Below are 15,408 nucleotides of genomic sequence, written 5' to 3'. Positions count from 1 at the left end.
TGTTGACTCTAGCAGGGAACTGGCATGCCTTAAGGAGCCTGTTTGTTTAAAGTGGTGAAACAGTTCTAGAAATTGTGAAAAATACTGTCAAGTCAAATTTCAGGCTTTTACTCAGCTGAAGCGAAGAAATATGGTTTTGTAGCTTTCTTTTAAAAATCCAGTAGAAGCTTTTCTTTCAAATTAAAAAATATACTAAAGTAAAACATCTTTGGGTCTGATTTCCAGTTTAAAAAAAAAGGAAAAGCCATTTTGCATTTTATTGAGAAATACAAATTCTAAATATCTGCAACTTGTACATATAATGGAATAGAATAGCAAATGTGAGAAATAAAGGCTTTGGGGTTGATCTTGGTCCAGAAAAATATTTCTGCCTATTGGCAGCTTGTTAGTGAAAGAAATACTGATGGAGTCATTTCTTCAGTTATGAGCAATTTAAATACATGTATCTTATAGATTTTCCAGTTTCTTCAGCCTGATAATTGTGTGGAGTTTATTTATAAGATAATATTGTTTCTTAGGTGGCCATAATGTTAGGTACTACAGAGTCATAGAATCATTAAGGTTGGAAAAGACCTCTAAGATCATCGAGTCCAACCATCAACCCAACACCACCATGCCCACTAAACCATGTCCCTAAGCACCTCATCTACACGTCTTTTAAATACCTCCAGGAATGGTGACTCCACCGCTTCCCTGGGCAGCCTCTTCCAATGTTTGACCACTCTTTCAGTAAAGAATTTTTTCCTAATATCCAATCTAAACCTCCCTTCATGCAACTTGAGGCCATTTTCTCTCATCCTATCACTAGTTACTTGGGAGAAGAGACCAACACCCACCTCGCTACCATCTCCTTTCAGGTAGTTGTAGAGCGCGATGAGGTCTCCTCTAAGCCTTCTCTTCTCCAGACTAAATAGTCCCAGTTCCCTCAGCCGCTCCTCCTATAGTACCAGTGTTTTCTATCCCACAAGTGTGTTGTGTCATCCCTGCTTAGGTAGGGGAAATGTTTAGGAGAGTCACTGACATAAAGATATGTAGTGTAATGTTTAAATTGGTCACAGATTAAATATAACACAGTGAAAATTTGCTAGCACAGGTAGAATACCCAAGTTTACAGCTGAGAGTTAATTGCTTTTCTTCTAAGCTGTTCCAGCAAAAATTTGTGCTGAGTTTAACTTCATGCGTGTGCTATTTTTATAACTTGTCTAATGCCCTGAATTAAATGGTAGGAAATTTGCATGTGTGTATACATAACGTCATAGCTACTTGGCTTTTCTTGTAAAAAAAGTGGTTGGAAAGAAAAATGTATAGTATTGGCAATAGGTATTGTCAAAGAATTAGAAACAGAACAAAGTTTTCTTCTAGTAAGATTTCACACAAAACTCCAGAAGAGTGGAGTTAAACGTTAACACTCATCAAGGTGATACAGTCTCTATATTTCACATCTATTTCTGGCTCACTCGAATTCAAGCAGTTCAATTATGATTGACTTACAGTGACTCACAGACCATGTTTGGGAGGTTATAGGGACACAGGAACTGCCAACCTGGGTCAAAGCCAAAGTCCATCTAATTTGATATCCCCATCTGTGAGACTGATAGTGCAAGGTGCATTACTGGAAGATGGAGGAACTTCACCTCCTACACAAACCTCACACCAGTCTCATAGAGATTGACTTTGGTTTTGTTTGCCCATGCCTTTATTTTTTATAATTTTAGCTGTAAGGCCTAAATAAATCAATGTTTTAAATGAAAACCATGAGCCTGGTATGATTCACTGTCTCCTGAGCCACATCTTTGCCATAATTCAGCCTGCTACACTAGTCACTCCGCCTTTAACTCAAAAGGGCAGCTCAAAAGAGAAGTCTGCTTTAATTATCTTTCAGTAAATAGTTTGAAAGCATGTAGGTATTGTAAATCTTTCTCCGCTACTACTTCACAAAATAAGAGTAACAAAGGCCTTCATACAACTTACTCTTTTTACGCAATGGGCCATTTTACGCGGTAGTTTACACTTGTGCAAGCCAAGTGCACAGCACTTGATTGCACAAATAAATGATTCCACAAAAAATAGTGATAAAGGAGCAAGTTGTTGTTTTTTTTTTTAACAGCACAGATAACTAACACCTTCTCCAGCTTTATTTATTAGTGAGATTAATTCAAAAGATTGCATAGGAGAGACCAAAATCCTCAATTTCATTTGCAAATCTAAGGAAGCACCAGCAGTCAACTGGGAATCAGAGTTAAGAAAAAGATATGAGAAAATATCTGACCAAAACTGAGGAATGAAGATCAAACCGATAAAGGTCCTACAGTGTACACTGAAGGGAAATCTGTGGGTCTGGGCTGGTGATCAGACAGTCCCAAGACTTTGCCAAGTGGCCACCAACGTTACTGTTGATTTCTGAGGCTCTTTCATCAGCATTGTTGCACAAAGGATGCTGAGACAGGTTCATGCCCACAAAGATTTATTAGCGGGATCAGTAGCTGATGGCATGCATCAGCTCTAATGGGAAAAGCTACTTTTTGAAAAAAAAAAAAATTTAAACCAGTAGAGGGAGATTTGCGACAACGTTGCCAAACATCGAATACACTTTCAGACTCCAGAGAGAGCCTTGAGAAAGGAGAGGAAGACCTTCACACTGCCCATAGGACTGTAGTGAGCCTGGCTAGGTCAAAGCCCGTGCTGGACCGCAGCACAACTCTGTGATGCCGGATCTGTGAGCATCTCATCACAGAAACACAGACATCAGAGCTGGGAGAGGCTTCTTGTTTAGCTTTTTCCCTTCACCGCCCCCTTCTCTCCCAGCACTGCAGTGCTATTCCCCATAGTACTTAAGATTAGCAGATTTGTTTTAAATGTGAAAAATGATCCAGGCTATTCCACTTCCCTCAGGGCAGATTATTCTACATCCAAATTGATTTCACTGTCAAGGAGCTTTGCCCTTTCTTATTTTCACACTATTAATTTCAGTGTTGCTGCTTGAACAAATCCTTCCCACCCTCTTTGTGTACAACCTTCAGATACTTGTAAATGACCTTGGCTGTCACATATGCAAGGGTTTTATGTTGGCGTTTCAATCCTGCCGACAATGATGCAATGTAAATTAGCACAGATGAGTACTCCCTTTTTAATGTGATTCGTACCTTGCACCAAGTTAAATACACGTTTGCAGAATTGGAAATACTGCTTTTACATGCTTTCTTGAAAGTCTATTAGTCTTTCTGTTCCGCTGGTAGTTTGTGTTGGTTTTAACTGTTTTGTTAGGAATTAAAATTGAGTTGCTGGCTGACAAGTGGCATTAACTCAGTCTTAAAAAAAGATTAGTAAAATTTCATATTTATAAATACTAAACAACACTACCCTTGTCTGTAGAAGCCAGACAGAACAGAGTTTTTAGTCAGGCTTGTACTTTTTCATTTTGGATTTCCAAGGTCCAAATCTCCCTGCGACTTCACGGGAAAACTAAGCAAGCAGAGTTATCTTCATCTGAGCTTCTTCTCACCCAAAGTTTGTTCTCACTTATCAAAACAGATCATGGTACAAAAATTCAATAAGGAATAACTGCAGCCCAGGCTTTTTTTTTTTCCCCAAATACTTGCAATATCGAAGAAAATTTAAGGTTGAACTTAACAGAATAGGGACATCCTTCCCCCTGCATCTCATAAAAAGACATAGAGAAGTTGGCAAGTGTTGCTTGCCAGCATGTAACTGTGTGGTCAGACTGCAAATGAAAGATATATAGGAAAGATATATAGTCTTAAGGAATATACTATACAACCAAGCTTACTGTTGCCACTAACAACTTCTTAGTTTATCTTCTGCATGTCTGCACAGATGTCATTAGGAGCTTCCTGTGTGTGAACCCAGTCCATGGCCAAGTTTGTAGTTACACCAGGAAAGCAAGAATGGCTCAGTAGCGTTGGCTTTTTTCTGGACTTGGTTAAGCCACTTAAGCTCAGTATACCTCATTATCTTAATAAAAGAAGATAATGGCCTCAGTAGTAGTATCCACAAGGTCATAGTATTGACCTAGACCCCACAAAGTGCATGTAAGGAGGGCACTGCTATGCTCCTGGTATTGCAGATGGGACAATGAGGCAGAAGATCCCAAAGTGTGGCTTGACCCATGTTCCCCAGACCATGCTGCCATGCTAACTGCAAAACCACTTTTCACATAAAGCAAATATACTAACACAGGATTGTCTTCAAAAGTTTGTTTTGGAGACTTCATATTCATCATGCATTTCAATTGCTAAGTGAAAAAGCCCACTATAAAAGCAGAGAGGTGATATATATATTTGAAAGGAGAAATGACACTGAGTATCTGTTACAGTCCAAAACTTTTCTTTTTGCTATCAGTGCAACTTTTCGGTATGATGGGAGAGATTTAACATGTAGAGATTTAACAGCGCTTGAGTGCCCAAACCTTTATTAAAGTCAGTGTTCAAACAGAGTAAAAGAATGTCCCTAATACAAAAAGTGTGAATTAAATACAGAGAAAAAGATTGCAGGGACATAATGTTGCTGATAAATTTTGTAGATTTTTGTAGAATGCTGTGTAAGTGAGGGCTTTTCATTTAAGTTAGGCCAAAAACAGGTAATAAAGGAAAAGAATCAAAACAACTATGGCAGATGAGAAGCAGCAAAATGAATGAACACATATACACTGCTAGACCAATCTCAGAACAAGACTGATACAGATAATCACGTAACATAAAAATTAGGCTAAAGCTTAGCTCAAACCTGCCTAAAAATAGGTGGTAAATGAAATTTATCTACACCCTGTATAAAAGAATTTCACAGCCAGTGCTCTGGAACAGCTTTTTCTCAGGTGATCCCTGAACACTGGTTCCCAGCTCATGACTGAGGATTAGCATTGGTTGAATGAAATAGCAAAATAAGGTATTCCCAATCATATTTGGGAGTTCAATGGCTTTTAGAAGATATCGTTGCTTTCAGAGCTTTTAGAGCATCAAAAGAAATCTTTCCCCAACATATTAGGCTCTTCTGCAAAGCGTAAAGAGGACAACCTCTATCAAGAGCACATCTGCACTAAACAGTATGGGCTGGATCAGCCACATTGTGAACAAAAATTGAGAAGAAGCTCAAAGTAAACAATGATATAGTTGCCTATTGCAATATGGTACAACTATCAAATTACTGATGCACTGTTCTTTGTGATGTTCACCACTCTAAAGCAAATTTTGAAATTGGATTGTTTATTCAATGTTACATGAAAATTTCCTTTAAAAAAACACTATCCTATTAGCTGATGAGTAACACACATATATATATGGCTGCTGCACCTAGGGAAAAGCATTTAGAATACAAAACTGATGTTGACACAAAAAAATACTGAAGGGAGTTCTTAAGAAGAAGAAACACACAGTGTCTTGATGTCTGTCACAACCAGGGAAGGTTGGTATGTGTAAGCCAGGCTTACACAACTGGGGACATGTGGGGATATTTGGTCAAGCAAGACTGCACATCACAATTTTTTTCTGGCTTCTTGAAAACACAGTCTATGCCTAAGTAGTATCAAACAAGAATTCAAGCCAGGACATTGGGGAAAGCTTTTCTCCCCTTTTTTTCTGAGAAAAGACTCCTTTTTTCATCACAGTTCAAATGGTGTGAAGAATGACCTCACTGTTCAGTTGTCAAACAGCACTTGAAAATGTCATTTGCTTTTTAGTCTTAGGCACCTGTCTATATAAAGTGCTTACTAATGCCAGTTCCTGGGTTAGTGGTAGTCAGTGTGAACTGATGGCAGTGAGGTATAAAAATAATCTATTGTACAGGTTTGTCACTGCAACTGAAATGCCCGAGTTATTTGCCATTACAGGATTTTACAATATTTATGGCAAAGAAATCACAACTTATATAGGAATCCATTTTCAGGCACTTTTTCACTGACTTTCAGAAACTCTGCCTGCATAAATAGTGTTGAATCAAGCCTAAGCTTGATATCACAATTTCAATTCCAGTTGCATGCAACTTTTGCATCAGGCTGAGAGATGTAGGCAAATACCTCTCTCTCATTTATCCTGCAGCTATTTCACACCTCTCCAGCAGCATAGGGAAACCCTGTGGAAACTGGCTCCAGAATATTTGACAGGTGTCGAAGTTTCCATTTTATACAAAAAAAATCTCTCAAAAACATACATCTGAATTTTGTAGTTTAACCCTACCATCATTCCTCACATGCATGATCCTTTCTTAAAAAAGAAAATATGTATTCAGTGTTGGTCTCTACTCCTCCACCAACACAACAAAATCTGGAATTGACACAGTGTGTCTGATAAAAACATGGTTTTATTCTGTATGAGTATCCCTCTCCTCTCTTTGCCAATCCCCCTATCTCTATACATTAGAGATATATATTGTGGTTTCTGTAAGAAGCATTTTGCTGGGTGTCTGCAGGTTTTCATATCCTTAGGGTGGAGACCATCAGCCTGATTTTAATCACATTTATATTGGATACAAAACCAAAATCAAGTCTTTGGTTTCTATTGAAGCAACTTAATGTACAAGAAAATAAACACTTGGTAAGCCCATTCAGTTAATACCAAGGACTAATTATTTCTGTAAGTTTGCAGGATCAGACCCAGTTTAGTCTTTTATAATATTTTACAGGTTTTTTTGTTATTTTAAATATAATCACTATGACTACATTGTGATAGTATATATGGTCATTAACGTGAATATACACATTGATCAATCTATAGAAATATTAACACATGCATAAACATATTTGCCTATGGATATTAATAAACTAAGAGTCAGCTTTATTTTAGGAACAAGGCTTTTTACTGGTGTAAATGCAGTGATACAGTTGGACATAATAGTCATCTGCTATGAATTGCCAGATTTTGATTGTCCAAATTGAAGTGGAATAATATCTTATCAAAAAGGCAATGCAATACTTGAAATTGCAAAAGGAGAAAAAGTTTATATAACATTATAGTATATCTGTCTAATTTGGAATATACTGTTAGATCATGCATAAGCTTGAAAAAAATATATGCTTTTCTGGTGAAAATGGACTTTCTGAAGTTTTTGCCATAGACTGTTGGATAAAACATTGAAGAAGAATACTTATAAGTGTTATTTATCTTATAATCTCTGTGAAACACAGCATGTTTATTTATCAATTTGATAACATTTTCTTTAATTCCAAAGTGAAATGGCATTTGGTAATGAAGTGATTGTCATTTTAAAACCCCTTTGTTTTTTGAGGTGCTATTGTGTATATATTTTTTTTTCCCCTTTTTAAGTGTAATGCCTATAGTATTACTATGTCAAATTGAGATGAATCATGACAAACAGCATTTTCACAATGGGAAATGTTAACATGCTACATTCCTTTCTTTGGAAAAATAAGAGAGATGATCACAGAAAACACATTTTAATTTAATTATATCCTTTAGGTCATTAAAGTGATGTAATATGCATGTCAGTCCTCTTTTCATCCACCGATTACTTTAATCCTTCATGTGCATTTTTTTTTCCTCTGGCTTTCTTTCATATTTGCTTTATTTTGAAATTGCATGCTATCTGGATTATTTGTGCATGACCTCCACATTAATTTCACATTGAATGTTTACATACTCTGAGAGATTTTCATGGATCATTTATTCTACATGTGCATTTTTTTTTCCTTTGTTTTCAGTTACTGAACTTTAAATATGCTTGAAATGTAAAAGTGGCATGAAACTTCCGTGACACAAGTAGACAACTATTTTAATAGATATTTTCAGTACCTAACTTCACATCTTTCAGAAATACATATTCTAAACCACATTTTATGCTGTGCTTTCAAAATGTAAGAAAATTAATTATGTTCTGAAACTCTAAATCTATTCCATTTCAGAATTGGAGCCCAATACTGGTTATATTTCATTTGAGCAATGACACACACACGAAATTGGTCCTTTAAATGAGTTAAGAAGGTCTCTGCTCTCTTGGAGGTGATCACTTGCAAAGTCATGTGTCTGGGCATTGCATATGTTCAGTATAGGAAACAGTGTAGGACATCATTGTCTGATGGACGACACAGACCACTTCAGATAAGCACTATCTGCAGCTCCATATAGGCGCCCTCTGGAAGTACCAGCTTCTTTCAATTGACTGTATAGGGACCCTAATTCCTCATTCAGTATCTGAAATAGGTGTCCCAAGCAGGCATATCCTGCTTTTACATAGTACAGTGCCATAAGCCCTTGCAACTATCTATAAAGACAAAGGTTTTATCATGTAAAAAACCCAATTTCTTCCATATTAATTACCCATTTGAAGAATTAAAGCAATATAAGTTGCTCAACATGCAATGAAATACTGCTTATCAGCAGAATTCCATCTCTAAATCACATAAAACTAAAAGCATATCCAGAGGAACCTAATGAGTAAATATATATGTATAAAATAAAACAAAGTATTTTTTCTTAAATCATAAAAAAAAGCATTAAAACACACTTAAGAAGTTGTCGATTAAGAGGCCAAATAAAACACTATGAAATCAGCAACAGTTACAAGAAAAAAATATTTGATTTTAATTGGCACAGAGCTGAATTCGCATACCTACTATAAGTAAATCAAAGGCTTCCGCTTCCCTCTTTACAGCCTATTCTTTTTCAGCCAGTTAATTAATTCTGTGCACAGTCTGCCATGATTAAAGATGAGTGGCTTGATCTGAAAGCATGCTGAGCCATCTGTAGCCCTTTATCTGAACAAGCCAAACACAATAATTTCCAAATAAGGAGCTGAAGGTTGTGATTTGAGACCTCTGTAATCAAATCGATCCAGTCTCCAGGGGCTTTGCCTTCAACCTGCAGACCTCACTGCAACCACCTCTGATTCTTTGCAGCCGCTTGGTTTGGACTGATTTGAGTCACTACAGTTCTCTCCACTTTTACAAACTAGTTGTTTTGTCAGCATGAGTGTGACAACAATTAGACGTCCCTGTTTTTGCCCCATGCCTTTTCTCCTTCACAGTCATTCAATGACAAGCGTAAAAAGAACTTCATCTTTTCACGAAAATTCCCATTCTACAAGAGCAAGGAGCAGAGTGAGCAGGAAACAAGTGATCCAGAACGTAAGTAACCTCTTGGAGACGATGTCACATGCAGCAGCACAAAAAATGGGTGACACGCATGATACCACTACCCCACACATCTAGGCAAATAGCTGTCGTAGGCAGGCAGGAGAGGTATTACTACTGTGACCAATGTGTGACTGCAGTTTGGATCCAGCTGGTCCTTCCTTCCCTGGAAACATCATTTTCAGAAGAATAAAACAGTGACCTTAACTTTTGGAAGAGCAAATGTGGTTCCTCAAAGTTGTTGTGGCACCTGTCGTAAATCCAAACTTGTCTCTGATTAAATATTCCCAGATCAGAACTGGCTCAAAATAATACAAATGTGATTTCTTTCACAATACTAAACTAAATTATTACTTTCTAAAAGGTCTGCTCTAATCTCTTTTTTGCCTTTGACATTCTCCAAGTTGATTGCCATGGGCAGCTTCACTGAAAGTTTAACAATTAAATGAAGCATTCATGCTAACACTTACTTGAAAAAGTAAATCAGATCTTGGAATGTGTACCTCCCTGGGCATTTACTGCTTGCTTAAATTGTATAGAGAACCAGCATTATTAAAAATATATGCTGGTTCCAAGCCCAAATATTCACTTTTTTTTCTTAATAATTGTCTCCTAAATTTATCCAGTGAGAATCATTTCTGGGACTTTATTTATTGGGTTGTTCCTTCTTCCTCACAGCTCCAAAAGCCATGTATAACGGTCACTGCCTCTTTCATTGGCTGCATTCCCATAGAATATGGGTTTAAAGTTGTTTCAGAAAGAAAAAGCAGGGATCCAGATTGCTTAATCAACATGGTCAGTCATGGTAGTATCCATTTCAACTCCACTGACTTCTTCCTTCCTCTTCTGCGGCTGTTCTTCCTTTCTCATTGCTCTCTCTGGGGACTTCCGTGCAGGACATCCCCGGATTAGGTGACGACGGTTATGGAACAAAGACTCTGAGTAAGTTCCCAGGAATGGTCACTGTAAATCTTCTTTTGTTTTGTTTTGTTTTGGCTTCTGTTCCTTCTCTGAGGACCCTCCACTCCTAGCATGCACAAGACAGAGTTTTATTTGTTACCCAGCTGTGAATGCATTAAAAATGTTTCAATCGTTTTGTTATGCATGACGATATTAAATAACATACAGTGTATCAAGCAGACACTTTCTCTTCTTTTGTAATAACACCTTTTGTTTCTGACAGTATGTTACTGTTCCCATCATGGCAGTTCTGTAGAGTAGCATACCTAGAACTCGTTTTGCTGCCTAGACTGTTCTTTAGAGCAACAATCCCTCCCTCTCCATCTCAAGGGAAAGTTAAACATTTTAACTTGATCGCATCCTGAGGAGATCAATAGAAAATTATTTTATGCTGTTGCTTCTGCATTTTCAGCTTTTTGCATGGGACTGTTTGTTACTTTGCTGGATTTTAGCTTAGTATTTGTTATTAATGGAAGAAGTCATTTGCAGGCTAGAGAAGACCATTCCTTCTCCAAAGCTAATTTTGGACCCATTTCACCATTAGCAACCTATTCTCTGTCATGCAACCTTAACCAATTTCTTTTTCTGATGCAGCAATCCTGTCTCAAGACTTGGCATTGCAGAATGTGTAACGTGTCAGAAGCAATTTTGCTTCCTCGAAAGTTAGACTAGAAAAATTGTATAGAGTGAAATATTTGCAGCTGATTTCTATATAAATAGCTGCATTATATTCTGTATCCAGATCTAAATAATTTAAAGAAAATGCCACTTGCATGTGTTTGGCTGCTTCTTCCTTAGTTCTTATTCTTTTTCTTAAGCACCAAGTAATTGGAGCAAAATGTGTGTGAATGTTAACACTGCGTTGCCTACTGTTTTGTATGTGCTTTTTAATTGCAGGAATGCACATCCATGCACACAATTTTAGAGATTATTCCATTTATGACTGATTTGTTGAAGGGACACTTTAATGGTTTAACTTCAAGCCATAGAGTAGCTCACAATTTAAAGATGAAAGCTTCATCTCTTGTACGAAGAAGAACAGTTCTGCAAGACTAGTTTTGTCAGTGATAGACAGCAAATGTCACTGCCACCTGAATTTTAACCATTCTGCTACTTTAAGTGTCATAGCAGCTCAGTAGCAACAAGTGCAGATCCTTCCCTGCCTAAAGAGAAGTAGAATACTTCTGATCTGATAACCCTCCTGAATACCTGTGTCCTTACAAAGACAAATCTCCGTAAGAGCCAACCATTTGAAAGGAGATAACTGAATTCTGCAAATTGCTAAGGGAACAGTAGCACAAAGGTATTATATAGGCTCTAGTTTCTCTATTAATATTACAACTAGCTTCCAATTACTAACACACGTCTAGACATTCCTGCCCATCCAAATTTCACTAATATTCAACTCAGATATGCTTTTTAATGACCGTTATTATGAAGGATATTTGTTCTCGTTTAATAAAGTTCTTCAAAGTCCTGTATAGCATATTAGTTTGAGACAACCCTTGTTAACTTGCTATGAAATGTCTAAAAGTCAATATACTGTTCTCTTCAAAATGTAAGTTTAATTTTTTAAAGTTTCTTACTAAGCCCAAGAGCAAAGTTTTCCATTAACATTTTTATCAGATATCATCTCCTCGCATTTCTGCTGCTCCAGTAACCCCATCAGTCCCACTCTATGAACCCCACGCCATTAGATGGGTATGTGGGGGAAACACACACATTGCAGAGAAGAGGTGGTCTTGGCACTGTTCCCATAGTCATCCTTCATGACATCCGTGCGTGGTCTACTCTGGGTTCATCCCAGCGGATTTTTGGCTTTTATGAGTTCCTTCTTTCACTGGGAATGTTTAGAGGCAGTTGCAGGTGAGTGTTATGGGTCACCCACAGCCTAATCTGCCCGCTGGTTTAATGCCAAATATTGGACCAATTTTGGCTCCTGGTGTTTGTCAGGAGGTGACTTCTTTGTACCCATTGTCCATTTAACCACTGTGTCTCATTCTCATTAACCCAGTATGGCTCCCCTCTGTATAGCCATTATACCATTGGCTTCTAAATGTCCTGAAACAGTTGAAAAGTATCAACTGTCAAATGATCTTTCAGGTGCAAAGTAATCAGCATTTCTACCAGAGATACTATTAAAACCACCATTTAGTGTGGTTCTGCAGACCTCCTGGAGACCACATAGCATGTGCTGACTACAGTTTGGGAATGGCAACTTCACATGATATAGATTGCACCTTCCTTTAAATAATATGATAACAGAAACAGGACACCAGACTTGCCAAACCACAAGTCTGACCCATCATGATAGTTCTTAGATCCTTATTTACCCATCCAGACTGATCTGGTAAAGGTTTTCATACTCTAGCTCAACTCCTGAGGCTAGACAATGTCTGAAAAAATATTTCTTCCATTTTTTTTCTTAGTTTTGTCATTGGCTTTGTCTTCTTTTTTTGGACAGGGTAAAATAGAAACAGTTACAATATTTGATATCAAAACCATTTTCGTGTTAATTTGTTAATCCTTTGGGATAGCGCACGGTGATCAAAGATGGACATAGGTTAGAAGTTTAGCAGGAACAGTTCCAATGCATTAACGATGCACGTTACTGATAGTGCAGAATAATATGAGCAGACACTCAGGTTTCATGAAAATACTCAAGACGTCCAGTAAGATGCAAGTGGACCATAATGTACTTTGAAATTAAGTTATCTGAGATGTTATTAACTGTCTCATCAAGAAAAGACATGGCTTTGCCATGACACATATCAGTAGCTAATACGTATAGTCTCTTTCTGAAATGCCACACGAGAGTAAGCTTTCTTTTTACCTGTGTAAATTATCTGAGAGTTTTCAGGTGATGTCACTGCATAGTTTTTATTTCCTCTCTGCACAACTCCCTTTGCATGACTGTGGCAGTTCTTTTAAGTTTCTGCAGCTCTGTGGTGCTTGGTTATGTTCTTTAATTTGCTGTACTGTTCTTGCAGAACATGTTTCTTCTAATGCCAGCGATAGTGAAAGTAGCTACAGTAAGTTACTGCTTTCATTAGAGTCCTTTTACTTTGCATTGCTTGTTCTGTTTGTTTCTTTTATTTTGTTTCTCTCCTTGCTACTCTTTTGTTAATGTTAAAAAGACGGATGGAGCAAATGGCTTGGAATTCAAATTTACAACCACATCTTGAGTAAAAAGCTATAAAAGAAAACTGGCAACCTTTATAAGAAAAGGGAGAAAGGTTGTTATTTGGGATGTGTTCTGGGACATAAAACCAAACCTCGCTTTGGGTAGCCTGTGAAAGTCAGGATTATTCGGTTTAGTGACAAAAATTTTATTTCAGCAGGGAGGGGGCAGTTTCTTGATGATCTTTTAAGAGTAAAATTACTCCATAGCTGTGGTCAAATCTGCAGAAGGCATTCTCTTTACAAGGTCACAATTTTTACTTGCATTTCTACATGCCTGTATGAAGGGCTAGGAAATAGTCCCAAAAATTTTGTTGAGCCCTTAATTTTGGCAGTACAGGTTTCCTAATGCATATTGAAGTCTTCAAAAAAAAGGTGAGATAGACCTTCACTCCTTAGGCACTGCCACTGAATGTCACTGATTCCTTATAAGTGGAGGTCCCAACCCTGCAACCTGACTTGGTTTGAATTACAGACTCCATATGGTCATATAGCCAAGAGGCAGATTGTACATTCTAGGTAATCATTAGTAATACCAAAAAATTTAACCAATATAACTATTATTCTGGAAGTGTTGAAAAGCAAAAAAAACCCAAGGCATTAAATAAATGACTGAAAATGTAATAAAAGGTAATTAAAATGATAGATTGCTTACTAAATCACCCAGTTGTTTCATTTTTTCAAGCCATTTGCTTAGCAAATCAAGTTTTCCACCAGTCGCTCAGCACTTGTGCTAAGCACCCGCATACATTCAGGTAATCATTGGTGTCATACCTCATATTTACTAGTCTTGATATAGTGCATAGCAGTTGAGCTCTTAATAAACACTGGTTTGTTTCAGTAAAACAGCTAATCTTATGCAATTCAGTAATGGTAAAGTAGTTTGTATTCTCTTGTATTGCAAAGGTTTCCTTTGAAAGCAATTGCCAGAGTCACAAGAAAACAGTAGGTGCTCTTGAACTGCTAGGATCCTATTCTGCACTGGTTTATTTTTAGTGTCCTCTACTGAGGAGGAGAGGAGGATTTTATGTTTGAAATATAAGACCTTTTTTCCTCCTGATTTTACAATCAGGAATGAGTCAACAGGTTAAATTTTCAAAAGTTTGCATGAGTCAAATCTCTTCCAGGTGTGTTTATTTCAGGGTGAGCTCAAGGTAAAAGCCCAAAGGAGAATCTAGGCTGGTAGCTGAGCACATCCCATGCCTGATGAACTATCCCAAACAGGAGACTTCACAGGGGTGCCCAGTTGCAGCCAAACATTTGGGGCAGGTCCACAAAAGCTAATTCCCAAATGTCATCATAAGACAGGCCAAGTAGCCAGTTCCTTGTTGGCTGTGCAATAGCTTGAAACAAAGTGTATGTTCTGAGGTACAAGAAAGGGGATAGAAATGGTTTGGGGAAGTTGGGACATAGATACTTGGAAGGAAAAGTAGTGTTGGGGTAACAACTGCCCATGGCAGGCACTCTCCTTCTAGGGTGGTTTCCATCTGGGCAAGCTCCTGTCTCACCCCAGCAGCATCCAGCCTACATCCTGTTGGCTGGAGCTCCCCATGCATTACTGGTGTGTCCAACAACTGCTGCCTGGTGTAGAAGATGCAGGCAGGGCTTCCTTCTCTGCCCATGGGAGAGCTATGCCATTTAGCAGCAGAGGAAGCCAATCTTAGGTTATGCCAACTGAAAGCAGCTTTAAAATCCAGGAGCTGGTTCCCCAAGGGCCTAATTTAGTTTGCGAATGATTCATTGGTGTGTGCTGATATGACATTTGAAGGCATAACTTGGGCAACCAGCAACTTTGGTCACCAGCTTTTGGAAACTGCTGTTTCAGATGGCCATGGTGGCATGTTAACTCTAGCCTGACTGCGTGTTCAGTTACCACATGGCCATGGTATATCAGCATATCTCCCGTGAGGACTTAAAGCCCTCCTGAATCCAGCTGATTGCTCTCTGGACCTCCAGGCTACCCTATGCCAGCAGTACAATGCCAGTCCCATTGCATGGCTCATTACAGCAAATCCCCCCTAGAAAAATAATTACTCAGGAGCAGAGAAGAATCAGAGAGAGGAGAGCAAGAGGCGGACGGTCAGAGAGATCAGTCAACAAAATGTGAGGGCATGGAGATAAGAGAGATGAGGCCTGCCATGAAGAAGTTGTCTTATTTCACTGCAGTTCTG

At 38.1% G+C, this 15,408-nt stretch overlaps 1 protein-coding gene across 4 annotated transcripts in view; it reads left to right on the top strand.

Moving 5' to 3' along the window:
- Positions 1–15,408, top strand: part of DLG2 (discs large MAGUK scaffold protein 2) — a 1,041,736-nt gene that overhangs the window by 1,003,846 nt on the left and 22,482 nt on the right. For 2 of the 4 annotated variants that reach the window (XM_075140226.1, XM_075140229.1), the window contains one exon: positions 9,994–10,039. In XM_075140226.1, coding sequence (XP_074996327.1) covers positions 9,994–10,039 — 46 coding nt within the window. Of the gene's footprint in view, positions 1–8,991; positions 9,092–9,993; positions 10,040–13,047; positions 13,090–15,408 lie in introns of all 4 variants that reach the window. The other 2 variants (XM_075140227.1, XM_075140225.1) reach the window with 2 other exon arrangements.

The sequence above is a fragment of the Calonectris borealis genome, chromosome 1 (genome assembly GCF_964195595.1).
Source record: "Calonectris borealis chromosome 1, bCalBor7.hap1.2, whole genome shotgun sequence".
Taxonomy (NCBI): domain Eukaryota; kingdom Metazoa; phylum Chordata; class Aves; order Procellariiformes; family Procellariidae; genus Calonectris; species Calonectris borealis.
The sequence above is the reverse complement of the archived record's forward strand: the minus strand, read 5'-3'. Positions and strand labels throughout refer to the sequence as shown.